This window comes from Cupressus sempervirens, chromosome 2, assembly GCF_028749045.1.
Source record: "Cupressus sempervirens isolate cs-2001-9-10 chromosome 2, ASM2874904v1, whole genome shotgun sequence".
NCBI lineage: Eukaryota > Viridiplantae > Streptophyta > Pinopsida > Cupressales > Cupressaceae > Cupressus > Cupressus sempervirens.
Genome location: NC_143119.1, coordinates 374,483,987 through 374,500,650, shown reverse-complemented (window position 1 = coordinate 374,500,650; position 16,664 = coordinate 374,483,987). Strand labels below are relative to the sequence as shown.

At 34.2% G+C, this 16,664-nt stretch overlaps 1 protein-coding gene and 1 long non-coding RNA gene across 2 annotated transcripts in view; one reads left to right on the top strand and one right to left on the bottom strand.

Annotated features, from left to right (window-relative positions):
• SAC9 (sacI homology domain-containing protein / WW domain-containing protein) overlaps positions 1-12,038 on the top strand; it is a 246,422-nt gene extending 234,384 nt beyond the window's left edge. Inside the window, exon 14 of the mRNA XM_089813780.1 lies at positions 11,474-12,038. Within this exon, the coding sequence (XP_089669906.1) occupies positions 11,474-11,755 (282 nt within the window). The 3' untranslated portion in view covers positions 11,756-12,038. The remainder of the gene's footprint in view (positions 1-11,473) is intronic.
• A 595-nt stretch (positions 12,039-12,633) lies between these two features.
• LOC149572698 (uncharacterized) lies at positions 12,634-15,180 on the bottom strand. The gene is made up of 2 exons (XR_016359951.1): positions 14,890-15,180; positions 12,634-13,026 (listed from the first exon to the last, which is right to left on the bottom strand). It is a non-coding gene; the product is annotated as an uncharacterized LOC149572698 (long non-coding RNA).
• Between the last annotated feature and the right edge of the window lie 1,484 nt (positions 15,181-16,664).

Sequence of the window (16,664 nt, the reverse complement as noted above, 5' to 3'; positions counted from 1 at the left end):
GGGTGCAGTTCCTTGATTTTAGGGGGTATCCCTACATTTTAGGAGGATGTGGCAATTTCTAGGTGTGAGGTTCCACGAGACCATTCCATGGTTTCAGTTCGAGGATGACAGGGTGTGTTCCCTAGTTTCTAGGAGCATCTCTAGATTATAGGGAAGGGATTGCCAGTTGACCCATCTCGTTTGGTATTAGTAACGAACAGGTGACATGGCTAGTTTCACATTTATTTGGTTGGTTTGGACTTTCAGAGGCAAACTGGGGAATATTTTAATATATTTAAATATTTCCTAATTTAGCATCTAAATAATTTATAATAAGGCTATTTATATAGCCATTTCAGATTAATAAGGGGAATATGGCTTTGTTTGGTTAGATGTGCCCTTGTGTTATAGCTCGTTGGAAAGGTCTTGAATTATTATAAACTATTTTCACTATCTAGAGACCTTTTGGCGCTTTGAATTATGACATTTTAATAAAGTAATGCTTTTCCTATAGCTTGGATGTCTTTATTTGGGAAAATGTTATTTTATTATAAAGTGCAAAGTGTAATTCTCATTTAGGGTTTGATTTGCACTTGGGAGGAGTTAAAAGGAGATGAAGACCTAATTGTGGAGTATCTTTTGACATTTGAAACCTGTGAAATTGGAAATTGCTTTAGTTGAGCAATTTAGAGGCTTGGGACGAAAACCCTAAGTTTGGAGTGTTGGGACGCAAACCTCAACAAGGATTTGGTGATTCAATATTGGAGTTGGAAGGTACTATTCTCTGTGGTAAGAATCGACATTCTTCATAGCACCATTTATTAGAAGGAAACATCACATTCAGCTAGACAGCCAGCCTATTCCAGCTTGGGTGTTTCTTCCAGAGGCAGCTCAGGCTTGTATTGTGGGCGCCATTCTTTATTAGTAGCCACGTTTTGTAGTTTGGAGATTGTACAGGGGTTTGTGGCAGCAAGCTCTCCATCTTTTGTGATTGTAAAACCCTCTACAACTGGTGTTAGGTTCATTGTAGACAGCAGCAAATCCATTTGATATATTTATTTCTTTGACTGCAAAAATCTGAATATTATGCTTGGTACGATTTGAATCATTTCCAGATTGTTAAGTGTTTTCAATATATGAATGCTACTCATCATTCTTAGTTTGAAGTAATTTGTTATTTGTTATTTACTTGCAAATATCTTCAAAAACACCTAAAAACTTGAAAACGAGAAAAAACCAAAAAGAAATCAGAATTCTATTAAGTCTATTCAGAGGTACAAAATTCTGGTCAAAGCCTAGAATTTTGAAACAAACATCAATTTCCAAGGTCACCGGGATTGGGGATCTTTCAAGATGTAGAAGGGGTCAAATACCAATTTAAGACAAATTTTCTCTCATCTTCCAAACAAAAATAATCTGGGCCATCTCATAGTGGTGGTAATTGCTTTTTACAAAACCTTGTTTGCATGATAGCATGCCTCAAGTTCATATTTTTTGATTCACTCCTAGATACACTTGAGAATACAAAGCATACATGATGTATTTGCGGTAACACACATTATTAGATTCCTCCTCATCTATTTATCTTTCCCCTGCTGGATGACAGGATACAATCTTTTTTACCATTTTTAATGTCCCCAACTAGGACTAGATTCATGCTAAAATCCCCAACCAGGGTTTGGATTGCATTTAGAAATGGCAATTTGTAACACTCCCTACTAGGAGGCTGCCAATTCCTGAAAAGTGAACATGCATCACTATGCATTTAAATTTAGATAGAATCAAGAAACAGTTGCCAAATCATTATACATGCTTAAGCCCTAATTCCTTGCTTCTGTTAAACATCAATGTATGGTGATTTACTCGTTCTTAGGGCACTTGTACATCAATCTCGAAGTAGGCTTTCTCAAGGCATTAGGAATGCATGTTTATACCCATCTTGGAACATTACCTCAAGGCATAGGAAATGCATGTCCTTACTCATCTTGTAATTCTGCTACCTTGTGGGGTTTTACTCTGCCTTTCCTTGACAAAACCAATCTGTCATCTTAAGGGTAGTAGCGAGTGATTAAAGAATAGACTATATATATATAATGGCTCTTAATTCCTAATAAAATTCTGATATTATATTCTGTAAATCAGTATTTGATTCATAAATAGTCCACACCAATTTGATGTTAATATAATGATCTTTTCCTGATAATGAATATCAAGGTATTTCATAATCTCTGATTCATTCATCAGAAATAAATAATAATTCTCTGATCATGTCAATCTGTGATTCCCTCTCTTTATTGATCCTTCGATGAATGATGGGACTGCCTTCATATGCCGTGTGTTTGGACTTTGGAGTGATAAGGCATATGCCATATCCTTTTATAATCATCTTCCTTCATAACTAATCATATTTCTTTTATCACACAGTAGTCACTCATATCATTGCACTATTCCATAATAACACACTAGTCCTTTACTTGTGATTGATGCCATATGTTTTATGAGTATTAATAAGTCGTTATTTGGTGATTTAGCTATTTACTGATATTATTGACTTAATCAATTGATTAGTCTAAACTCTTAAGTCAATTATCTTGTTGACAGTAAGGCTAAAGGTGGCCACATTAACTTGAGTCGTTGCTTACATTGTTTACAACTATCAATCCTTTAATCGATATTATATATAAGTTGCTGATGTGCTACACAAACTGCCAGTGCAAACTCTCTCCATAAGTCAATGGTCTTGTTTGTTGTTATTAGTGACGTTCTTGTTAGCCTTGCTGTGCCTTCTCATGGCATAATAATTGGTTGATGTGTATTATTTGTGATGCTGCTTATGTGGATCTTGTATTTGATGTGTATGCAGTCAAAAAGATACATTTCTTGACAACCACCAAATGATGAGCTCGATCTGATTATCTCATGATGCCTGAGCTCATCAGTCATCTCCTTGTATTTGCCACCCATACAATCTTAATAAATTATCCTTGTTGCACAAACATGATGGATACAGATTATTCAGAGTTGATATTCGTCTCATACATTCATGAAGGTTATCTTTGATGATATATATCACTTTGTATGTTACTCATATTGAAGTTGCTGTTTATTATCTCTACACTTACTTGTTGGATGCTTTCTTACTAGAATATTTTTAGTAGCCTAGGTTCTTACTATATTTAGCTTGTTATTCTAGAATCCTAATTAATGGTCATTTAGGCTTTATTTTAGTTTTCTTAATCTGTTCTATTCTTAGACATTGTATTTATTTAGACAACTTTTCTTTTACTTTTTACACCATTTGTAAACTCTATTTATTTGTGTGATTTGTTAATAACTTAATACAATCAAATTCCTTTTTCTAAAGTTTCATGGTATTAGAGTGGGTTTGGATCTGAAACTTTCATGGGAGGGCCTAGGATTATGGAAAAAAAATACGAGTTGTTGAGAACTAGGATCCAAGCAAATTTTCTAGGAATTGATTTTTTCTGTATTTTGTGATTGAAAAATATTAGTGTAGCAGGCAAGAGCCTACAACACAACGGTAAATTGTGAGCCTTTCATGTGGGAGGTCTTGGCTTTGAGTCTACTCAAGCTTAACACATAATACTAATTAATTTCAACAAATAATAATAATAAATACTCTAGGCTTTGGCCCATTACCTATAAAAGAAAAGAAAAGAAAAACATTAGTGTATGCCAGTGTGGGGGTATGTTGGGATGGGTGGATGCCAAGATGAGTTTGGGTATAGGAAGACAAAGGGCCTCAATTTCAGGAATGCGAGGGGGGAAGGGAGGAGGGTGGTGCTGCATACTACACAAGTGCTAAATATGAAATGATGTTTCAATAAAACATACCAAATTAGTTCTTGAAATACTTTGTGAAAGTTCTGGTAAATTGAATGAAGACTGCAATAATCACACTTGCAGAATACTGAAATTGTTGTCCTCTCTTATTGGTTCAGGCAATCACAGTCCTAATACACTATTCAGACTTGTGGATTTTATTCTGGATTCAAAAGCTCTTGTTATTTCTGATATCTGATGCAGATATAGAACGATTCTATATTTTCTATTGTACTATTCTCTTGCAACGATATCACATATATAGCCCTTTGAAAGGGAAGTCATGACTATTGATAAGCAATAGGCATGACGTTTCAAACTGATTTGTGATTAGTCTCAAACTTAACCAATAGTTTGATAAACAAACTAATCCATATATATATATCAAATGCAGATTGACGATAATGCATAGTAATGATGCATGTTCGAGACCAAGAGATGATAGAGAATTTTGAACCTGGAAGAGTTTGTAGCAAATATATTCTAAGTGAATTGCTTTCCTTTCAACCATATCCCTCAAGTAGTGATGAGGGATTTCTATATGCTTGGATTGATCATGGAAACCAAGATTAACTGAGGGCTTGATGCAACTTTGATTGTCGCAATGAATAGTAGTAGGTTTCAAGGACTTTCCAAACAGTCCCACAATCAATTTTCCAAGCCATACTGCTTCTCTAGCTCCCACGATGTCTGCAATGTATTCGGCTTCAGTATAACTTTGTGCTAATGAAGACTATTTCTTGCTCTTCCAAGAGATCATGGCTGATCCCAAACTAAAACATCTAAACGTGCTCTTATGATCAATCACACTTTCGGCCCAATCTCAATCTAAGTATCCATGTAATTCTAGATCAACATTGTTATATTTGAGTCCACTTCCAATAGTACCTTGTATGAACCTAAAAATGTGTTTAGCAACAACAAGGTGTATTTCATATGGTTCACACATAAATTGACTCAAGAAATTCATTGCATACATAATGTTAGCTTAATAAAGTACAATGATTTGTCTATATAGAGTAGGATCTGCAAATATGGATTCAGTTGCTGCTTCCTTCAACTTATGTAGGTTTGTTTCGATTGGTGTGGACATAGGTCTACAGTTCAACATTTCGAACCTTTTCAAAATGTCAATAGTATATTTCCCTTGATTTAGTAGGACACCATCAGGTTTCTACTAGACTTCCAATCCCATAAAGTAGTGTAGGAGACTAGATCCTTTATATCAAATTCTGAAGCCAAATCCTTCTTGCATTGAGCAATTAGGTGATCTTCTCCTATGACCAGTAGGTCATCAATATATAGAATAATATCAACATATCACCTCCAATAACTTTAAAGTAGAGATTTGGATCAGCTTCATTCTTAGAGAAACCTATTCCTATAAGGTATTTGTCAATTCTCTCGTACTAGGCTCTAGGAGCCTATTTAAGCCCATATACGGCTTTCATCAATTTACATGCATGGGATGTTGCTTCATAAATCACAAATCTGTTGGGTTGTTCTAGATAGACTTCCTCTTCAATAGTTGCGTTCATAAATGTCGGCTTTACATCCATTTGGTGTACTTTCCAACCCGTTGCTGCAGTAATGGCTAAAATCACTCTAACAGATGTATATCTGGCAAGTGGTGCAAATGTCTCCTCATAATCAATTCCCCTTTATTGTGAGAAACCTCTTGCAACAAAACGTGCCTTACAATTCTCTATACTGCTGTTTGCAAGATGTTTAATTTGAAGAGCCATTTAGAGGAAACAACAGATTTCCTTTCAGGTCTAGGTATTATGTCCCACACATCATTTTTTAGAATGAATTGATATTCTTCTGTCATGGCATATTTCCATACTTGGTGTTTAAGAGCTTCTTTTACACTAGTAGGTTTTGAATTTGAAATCTCATTCATTAGTGCCACGTATTTGGATAATATATTTGGCCTCTTACTCTCTCTAAAAGTGCCTTTTGGTGCAGCGCAGTTTTCTGCTTCATCAACAACTTTTCTTGCCCAAAGTGGTTGTTTCCTCTTGTTAACATTAGGATTTTGCTCCCTCTAAATCTCAGGATAGAGGTTTTCATTTAGTTTTTCTTTTGATTGCTCCCTTTAAGTCTCAAAGTTAGGATCTTCCTCCATGTATTGAGGAGAGTCTTGAATTTCTAGTTGATATGAGCCCTTAGACCTTTTAAATGTAATTTCTTCCTTGAAAATGACATCTCTGCTTAGCTCTACTTGGCCTTGATCAGGTAGGTAAATTCTATAGCCTTTAGAAGTTTCATTGTAACCTACAAAAATCCCTTTTCTCCTGGAAGGTTCTAATTTTTTCCTTTTCTCTTTAGGTATATGTATATACAGTGGACATCCAAATATCCTAAGGTGGCTTATATTAGGATTTATCTCGGTAAAGGTCTAGTGTCTTATAATCAAGATGTGAGTGAGGACATTTATTTTGTATGTAGACAGTTGTTCTTGATGCTTCTGCCCAAAATGAAGTGTCAAGATTTTGGTCATACATCATTGACTTTGCTGCTTCCACAATGGTCCTGTTTTTCTTCTCAGCTACCCCATTTTGTTGAGGATTATAGGGTACAATGAACTCCCTCTTAATCCCAACATTAATACATAACTCTATAAAGATTTCGGAAGTGAAATATTTCCCATTATCAGTTCTCAGGGCTTAAACTTTCTTTCCAAATGAGTTTTCTGTTAGGTACTTGAATTCTTTGAATTTCCCAAGGACCCTTTCTTAGCATTCGAGGAAGTAGATTCAGATCTTTGTGGGGAAGTCATCCTCAAGAATCACATAGTATAGAGACGCTCCCATTGATGAGTTGATATAGGTCCACATAAAGAATGGATTAGATCTAATGCATTTTCAATTTGCTTAAGCTATTTTGGAAAGATCCTTTAGTGTTCTTCCCTAATGCACAACCCTTACGTGTTCCGTTATGGATTGCATTTAGTTTGGGTAGTCCTATTACTAATTTTTCCATAGATGTTAGAGCTCGGAAATGTATATGTCCTAATCTTCTATGCCAGATTTTATTGGAATCATGGGTTTCATGGATGAGTCCTTGTTTTGACTTAGTGTAGAGTTTGTATAAGTATCTTTGTCCAACACCCATTGTTTTAACCTTCTTAAATGTAGCATTCTTTGGTCGTGCCAAGACTTTTCCATTCATGCAAGTGACTCTATATCCATTATCTTCTAGGGCAGATATAGATGCTAGGTTTCTTTTAATTCCTAGTATAAACAATATGTCTTGTAGTTGGATAATGATGTCAGAATCTAATTTGATGTTACATGTCCCCACTCCTTTTACGGGATGTGTTGATTCATCTCCGATGGTTACCTCTTCCTCAATTTTATCAACCATATTATCCAGATGTTCTTGGAATCCAATGATGTATCTAGAAGACCTATTGTCAATCACCCAAGTGTTGGCGTTGTTTGATACATGATTTGATAGTGCTGAATAGAATAGGAACTTCTTAGGATTTTTTTCTGTATTTGTTTTCCTGAGTTTAGCATAGGATGCTTGTTTCTTAAGTCCATTAGGGCATTTGACAACATAATGTCCATATTCATCACATCTAAAGCATTGCACTTGTCAAGCATCTCTTTCCTTTCCCTTTTCATGAAAATGTTTCTTCCTTTTGGCTTTTTTTTTCTTTTTTTCCTTTTTCCTTTTTCCTTTTGATGTTTAGCATTTAGAACATCAAGGTCTTTGTTTATAGATTTTTTTTTTATTCCTTTTGGTAATTGCCTCACTTCTTCTTGTAAATAATCAGATCTTAGGCAGACTAACTTTTGGATTTTTGACTTTGCACTTATGCCTTGCTTGAGTGATTCCCATGAGTTTGGTAACCCACTTAGAGCTATAAGGGATAATTCTTTTCTTTCTATCTCATGCCCAGTGTTTGATAGTTGATCCCTCAATTCTATTATTCTCATGAAGTAGGCAGTCACAGATTCTCCTTTATTCATACTTATGTGATTCAACCGTGTTTTGAGTGCAAGGGTTCTGCCTATATTATTTATCTTGAAAATGTTCTCTTGAGATTTTTACATAAGGTATGCAGTTGTTTGTTTTGCCAGAATATGTACTATGTGGTCTCTCATAGAATCCACTATTAATTTCATAGCTTTCTTGTTACTTTCAGTCCATTAGGATTTTTCAGGGTCATCTGCAGGTTCTGACCTTTTATCTTTCACATATGAATCTACTTTGTGCTCATCCAATATCATCATGATTCTTAATTTACATGCTATGAAGTTATTGGCTCCCTCAAGGCAATCTTTAAACCTAATTGGATTTTTCATTTTGAATGAAAGAAGTGTGGCAGAACTCTATTAGCATAGGTATTCAGAGTTCTTAAGTTTACCTCTGATTTTCTTTAATGAGGCTCTGATACCATGTGAAAGTTCTGGTAAACTTGATCAAGACTGCAATAATCTCACTTGCAGAATACTGATTTTGTTGCCCTCTCTTATTGGTTCAAGCGATCACAGTCCTAATACACTATTCAGACATAAGGATTTTATTTTGGATTCAAAAGCTCTTGTTATTTCTGGTATCTAATGCAGATTGTTTTCTGTTGTACTATTCTCTTGCAACGATATGACATATATAGCCCTTTGAAAGGGAAGTCATGACTATTAATAAGAAATAAACATGAGGTTTCAAACTGATTAGTGATTAGTCTCGAACAAAACCGATTAGTTTGATAAACAAACTAATCCATATATATCAAATGTAGATTGAGGATAGTGCATATTAATGATGCAGGTTTGAGACCAAGAGATGATAGAGGATTTTGAACGTGGAAGTTTTTGTAGTCACATTGTAGTTGAAAGAATCAATGCATGTATAGTTATCACATTTATCATTCTTTCGTCTTGACCGACGCTACTAACTTTAACATACTTAAACATAGAAAAATTGTAACATGAACTAGAACCATTGAACATTCAACATAGTAACATAGTGACATGGTAACATGATGATAAACTTATATTAGTTCTATCAAACATTGAAAATTCATTGTTCAAATATCATAAAGATGATCATGAATACAATGAGTAGCATGATATGAATCATGATCAATATCAAAATGAGTGCAAAATCATGTCTAAATGTAAGGGAGGCCTCTGATCATCCCCCAAGCCAAAGTCTGTTAACTTTATAGGATCGTTTTCTGCAAATGTAGTAACACCTTTGATTATTTCCATGTGTTCCAAATGCATATTTGAATGTTATATAAATATCCTTAGAAGAGACATGTCTCTATGGTAATAAATTAATTATCAATTAGATGATATATATAAGTAGATATATGAGGGTTTGTCTAATTGATGATTAACCAATAACCATAAAAGATCAATTTTTAGGTCATTTCAATCCAACTAAAGCTACAACAGTAACACTCCCTGTTAGGTAGGGAGGATTGTTATAGAACACATTATGCTCTCAAGTATATAGAGAGATATCATCTCAATATGATATTCTTGGAATGGCATATTTAAAGATATCAACATATATCCATCAAATTAGACGTTATCTTTTGATATCATCTGAAGCATGATTTGACAAGGAATATCAATCACATGATATTTATCATACTTATATTTTCTTGGTATGTGCATTGGCATCATGTTTATATAATTTCAGTTTAGTCTTATGAGTTTATCCAACTGAAGCTACCAAACATTAATACACAGAAATACAAATAAGAGATTAACTACAAAAATATAAATAAAGGTAGTTACCAAGATATAATAATCAGAAAATACTTATCTCTTGTAGTCAAAGGGCAATGCTCTTCAGCGAATTCTTGATCCACATTAGCACCACTGATAGATTAATGCTCTAACCTCCAAGCTCATAGATACATGATTAATTTCATTTCTTATATCTTCCTTATAAAGAATATCCAATACAAATTAGATTCTTTGATTCTCCCATATATTATAATAATAATAATAACAATAATATAAAATTAATAACACTAAGATATACCTCCTCTTGTTTGGTTGGCAGGTTCCTCCTCGTACCCGTGGAATTTGTACTTACCTGCTTGGTGATCTCTGTGGCATTTCACTCTTCATTATTTTATAGTATCTTGTAGTGGGTCATATTCCCATATATTCCATTCCTGCTTTGCATTCTTCTCTTTTTTATCATTGTAAAATTCCACATGAACTGCTATTTTTAGCTGCCCTGCTAGTACAATAAATTCCTCTTTTAATATGTGTCGCTTTTCATCAGCGGGTAGGCCAATAAGTAATCACTCTTTTAAATATGATGTTGACCTATATATTTTCAGTGTCTGTGCTTACATTTCATCTGGATTTCATTTTATATTTTGCTTTATAATTGTCAGGGTGAATGTATGTCAGAGAAAAAACGACATCCCTTCCAGGCACCGGTTGATTAATGTCTATGCGGAACTGAATAATATTATTTTATCGCCCTTAATTTATTTATTTTTCCTTCTAAATTGTATTTTTTTGTATCAAGCCTGCATATCCCAGATCTACAATCAGTGAATGTCCTCTCTAAACCTTGTTCACTCCTCTTACATAGGCGACTATTCTCTGTTACACCATTGCACCAGTCTGTGACACCTTCACAGGTGTTGCAACCAACAAATATGAGGCTTGGGGCTCCCGTATGAAGAGATTTTGAGTGATTCTTCATTAAGAACTTGACATTCTTTTCATCTAATAATTCTCGATACAAGTGAAATCATTATTTAAGGTCTTGTGATAGACAGTATGACAATGGAGTTAACGCTAGAAGGAACTAATTGTGATCACTTGATTTGAAAGCTTGCAATGGCATGAAGTCATGGAACTCTTTCGTGTGACACTTATCATTTGACTTTGAGTATTTTGATTAATATCATGATCGGAGTGAACATTTTAGAACTGCTTTGAGACTCTATCCTTGTATGCATCACTGGCTTGGCACGATATATAAGAAAACAGAAAAAATTGGACTTCATCATTATAGGTTTGGGACTCATTATGTGGAGTGACCGTTGTTTTTCTTTGTCCAACTCCTATCCTCGTCCCAAAGCAAGAGAAATTTTGCATCACATTTTATGTTTTATGCTATCCACATTACCATATTTGCACACATTATGATTAGTTGACTGAAATTGACATGATATTCACTTCTTTTTGGCTCTTTTGACCTTGCATTTACTCACAAGTTGCACAATACTTCAGGTTATAATAGATCAATAGAAATCCTTTATTACCGTGTCTTCAAGGAGGGTACATAAGATTCCATTGGTCTTAAACTTTTAAAAAAAATTGTAGGTTGTCTTTTGTGTTTGATAAAAGATGATTATATTATATTGCAGGTTTGGCATGAGAAGAAATGATTACCTTATGAAATTGATGGACAAAGAAATTATGCCATTTTTATGCTGTGTTTTACCGTTTTACGTGCTCAAGCAGAATTTAGTTGGTTCAATAACTATCTCGTGTCACAGGATTTTACTGTTTTTAGAGTTTAAAAACAAATTTTGTATGAACATCTAAATATTTCCTGTTTTATGGAGGTGTAGTTTGGTTTAGTGAGGCTGATTCATGTACTAGTTTGGTTTAGTGAGGCTGATTCATGTACTAACTGATTTGAGGTTTGACAGGAATCAAATGCTGTCGTTCCTGTTGGGGAATATAGGTTGCCTGAAGCTCGACTAGGGACACCATTCTATTTTGATTTTCCAACACCAATACAAGCTCGAAGAATAACATTTGAATTGTTAGGCGATGTTACAGCTTTTTACGATGAGGTAACAGAACAAGATGAGAATATTGTTAGCTATCCCCCATTAGCATCTGGTCTCTCTTTAGCAAACAAAATCAAAATATATTATTATGCTCAACCTTCAGATCTTGGGAAGTGGGCAAATCTAAATGCTGTATGAGAGGTTTTGGTTCTCTGTGATGATTTCCTGTAGTTCCTGGGTATTCAGATGGTACCCAATGTCGTTAAAAGAATTGTTTCTGTGTCTATATGTATTAAATAGCTCTTTTTAATTTATTTCTTGATTTTTTCATTCCTATGAAGATGTACCATATAAATCAGGGGTCCAACAACAAATGTAGACAAGCAAGGACCAATTTTTTCTTGAAATTATTTTAGGGTGTTTGTAAACAGCTACTAATGCCATTACATTGGTTTTGCACGTAATCAATGATTTCCCATCAGTAGCATAGCGTTAATGAATCTCATTGAAAATAATGACTGAAGCACATCTCTTAGTTTCACAATTGTTTATTGTATGCTTAAGTTCTACTGTAATGATCCTTAAGCAGGCCAGCTGTGTTTTTCATCTGCAAAAGTGAAAGTTTCTGATCCATTAATTTAAGGCAGCAGAAATTATGCTGTGAAAATAGTTTGCAAGGTATTCACATTCGTTGGTCTCATTACTTAGGCAAATGCAAAAAATGTTTATGTAAAAATATCTAATCTATGGACTCTGGGGATGAATAATAATAATTGAACAATTGATGTAATCGTTTTATTGTTTTTTATTACCAACTTGTTTGTGAAACCTCAATGTTTAACAGCAGCAAGTGTGCTGTTTGCATTCTGAAAGAGACATTCATAAAATCTGTATTTCTAGGCACAACTGATCTCTGTTTAATTTCAATATAACCCTGCATAATAAATCTCTTATAACCAAATTATGTGGATCAAGAAAACCAGGTTTTTCCGATTAATTGAGAAATTTAAAAAATACTGCATTATTCATACAATAAAAAAATTCTTTTTAATAAAGTAATAAATTAAACAAACAAATTGTTTTACTTTGAAATTTCTATTTGCTGATAAAATTGGAGAAATAAACCCTGTTACTCAAATTTTAAGTATGAAGACGAGGAAAATACATAAATGTCATTCATTTCACAAAAGAATGTCCTTGTAATATTCATTTCTCGAATATACAACTGATATATATAATTTTCATTTTTACAAAGTATGAAATGAATGAAAATGCTGAAAATGAAAATCTCACACAAGCCGTGAGTCTGACTACTGCTTCTATACATATTTAAAATAAGAAAAACATAGCACAAGCAGGTAGAGTCAGAGGTAACCAGTCATTGCCTTTCAGACTTTGACTGGTTAAATGTCCTTTGTTGCTGCTCCTGGTTCAGCTCTCAATCCAATAAGCTCCTGGTTTTTGTTCTCCTGCAGAAGAAACAAAGTGGAATTAGATCTTTATGATCTAAGCAATGACTGGTTATCTACGACTATGTACTCACACGTGCAATATCTTGCCTATTCTGAATATATATAAAAATAGCAAAGTGTATTCTAAGTGTCACGAACCCGTGCTCGAACTTTACAAAATACTCTTTCAAATATCAAAACAGCAATACGAATATCAAAAGAAAAAAATAGTGATATAATGCAAGGATGACTGTTTTGTAGATAGAAAATAGGCACTAAGAGCAGATATATAGTCATTGTCTTAAAACAAAGCAAATGCCTGTATCAAAGCAGTAGTGTTTGACATATAGAGCAGAGAAAGGAAACATGCCCAAGAATGTTTTGGTGGAGAATTAATTTCCCATGCACTTGCTACAGCAAGCAAATCTGTGGATCCACATATAAAAATTGCCATGTCTCTAATATATTATCAACATAGAAGTGAACAAATGCACCTTTGGACTACCGTACTGGCTAGAAGATGGGTAAATGGTCACAGAAGTACACAGGAATTTATTAATGGCTTTCACAAAGAGCTAGCAGCCAAGATAAACTACACTGGTTTCTAAGGTTTATATGCCTCCAGATGATGACAATGAAGCAGTTGAGGATCCCTATCAAGACGTATTCTTTACTAAATGTAATGGCAGAGAGGGTGACAGTCTTTTACTTCTTTGTGTTTTATGTGATTCGATAGCGCATACATATCGTGTTGGGTTAGGGAGGACACTGCCAACAGGAGAATGATACTGCCCTGAATGTGAAGCATGTTAAGCCTTTCTGCTTCAGTGATAAGATTATTGACAGATCCAATGAATGTGCTCTTCCTGCTCTCGATTAGCATAAGGAGAATAGACAGAAGCCTAATAGTCAAATTGAGATTGATCCAACATGGGTTATTATGGAGCGTGCAAAATCTTTTGGAGGTAATAATTCAGGTCTTGATAACTATTGAAAAGTTGAAAGGTCTCTTTTAACTGTATCCTCCTCTCAAATTAGCCAAAAAGATTTCAAGACTAAGTGTGCTTCATGGCCAATTGAGAGGACATCTGTGGATTCAAGAGTGAATAGCATATCCTCTACGAAACATCACAGTTATGTTTTGAATAATAGAATTTCTACAGTGGGGTTTGTTCTACTTCAGTTTTCTCAATGTTCAACAATTTCTAGTGCAAATCTCATGCCTCAGATTAGTAATTCTTCTAAAACAAGTAATCAAGCTCCTACAACTTCAGCTGCATAGAAGATGCCATGACAGATTCAAATATAAAAAACATATTTTCAGCAAGTTAAAAAAATGTTCTATATTTTATGGAGACTGACATCCATAACTACAGCAATATTTGTTAAATGCTAAAAGTGCTGTTACAACCCATATTAAAGAAAAAGAAGGAAAACAGCAAGTTCAGATATGATAAGAGCAGCAAGTACGTCAACAGCAGTATTATGATGAAAAGAAATACTCAGAAGTTACAGAGACAAAACCCATTATGCAAAGAGTAAATAGGAAATCCATTATAAACATTTTTCTTCAAAATGGCAGTTTCAATCCATGTTTCCAGCAAGCTTCTGGCAAATGCAAAATGGCGGATAGTGAAAATGCATGCAGTGGAACCCATGTTTTGGGTTTTATTTAAATAAAGTTACTATAAAATTTGTAGGCAAGCAAACCCGATTTGGGTTTCTATGGGAACAAAATTCAACTTCCAACATTCATTCTGACATCAATAAAAACCCTTATGTAGAAAGACAAATGTTAAAAAATGTGCTGGAATATATATAACAGTAGGAAAAAAGCCCTCGGCATCAATAGTGCCAGCATATTCGAAGAAGCTATTCTACCAGTCATGACGGTTCCAAGTTCCAGCGAGCAAAAGAATCCCACTTTACCAAGTAGCCCATATATGAGGTTGTGGAAAAAACTGGAAATGCAAATGTTTTGCATATATTAAAACCCTTACTAGCATTTCATGGCATGCTAGGAGAGCAAAATTCCTTGTAATGGCGGCTCGTTCGTGGCTGAAAACCCTCATTTTCTTCTCCAACTTTTCAGAACCTCCGAAAAAGCAAGTGCAAAACAATGAAATGAAAACCTTTTATGACTATTCAACCTTTTATTATGCCTTTGCCATTTTACATTTTGCCTTTGAAGTCCACGGGGATTATGTGAGGACTTTATATATATTTGTATTGCCTTTGCAAATATTTATATTTGTATTGTCTTTGCCAATATTTATATTTTTATTCTCTTTGCAAATTTTTATATTTGTATTTCCCTTGCAAATATTTATATTTGTATTGTGTTTTCAAATATTTAAATTTGTATTGTGTAAAGGGGTTTTTTGTTAAGTTATTTATTTTTGCATTATTATTATTGTAAAGAAGAATATTTAAATGATGTGATTATGAATCATTTAATATTTTTTGTTTTAAATGCAAAAAGAGGTAAGTCATTATATGCTTATGTCATGATCTTTTAAGTGAGAAATTAGTCGGGAAACATGTGGAGAGAATATAGGACTGTGAGTTGAGTTTGACTTCATCCTGGCAGTTTGGGAGTCTTTATGACCACCTAGAGTGTTTTGAGGTGGTTTTTGATGAGTCATGGGTGCAGTTATGGGTTAATGGAGTCAAATGAGTGACGAGACTTCATTTTTGGAAGTTATTAAGTCCTTGTTTTGGTGCTATTTTTCTGCATTCGACCCAAGCTGGGTTTGTACTTAATGAGTTTTGCAACTCATTTTTAGAGAGTTCTGATTATGCAGAGAAGTGGATGTGACTTCTGTTTGGAGTCTTTTTTTTTTCCCCAGAATTTGTGATTCATCTTGGGAAATTCAATACAGGTGACCGAATTGTGATTATGCTATTTGGTGTCACATTTAAGCGTTCTTTCTTCCTGCAGTTTTTTGTGTGTACCAAAATGATTTGATGAAGTAATTTGTGAGCTATTATTGTTTCCAGTTAGTTTGTCTCATTTTAGCATTTGGTTGTAGGAATGAAAGTTTATTTGCATGTAATATGTGTTTTAAAAGTGAAATTAGTAAATGAGAGGCATCTGTTTTCCTCCTTTTGTTAATTTATCCTTCAAACCTTATTAAAAATCACTTATGTAGATCTTTACAGAAAGATGTGTTTTGTTGTATGTCAAGTAACTGTATTCTCCTTCTCTGTTAAGTGTGTTTGAGTTTTCCATGTCATTTTGGTGTATCACCATCTCCTAGTTTAGGTTGTAGGTTTAGGTTTGTTTTAAGCAATTTCTCCCCTTTTCCCTAAAGTTTAAGTTAGGATCTTGGAAATATCACTGAATATTCAATAGGAGCCGCCCTAGAATCCGAAGGTCTCATTTCATTTGCATGTCCCACGAAGTGAAGTGATTCCCATGTTAAGTAAGGATTGCTGAATTTTTTTAAGTTTAGTACTGGCTGCAAATTATGAAACTTAACAAACCCAATTACTAATAAAATTCTGATATGAGTGATTTTTCACTACGCACAATCCATGAGTGAGCTTGTAAAAACCTGAGATTTAATTTGAACTTGAGATTTGATCCAAATCAGAAAGCAGACCGGTCCAAGCTTGAGCAATGCTAGCTAGAGTTTCCTTTTTGACATTTTCTC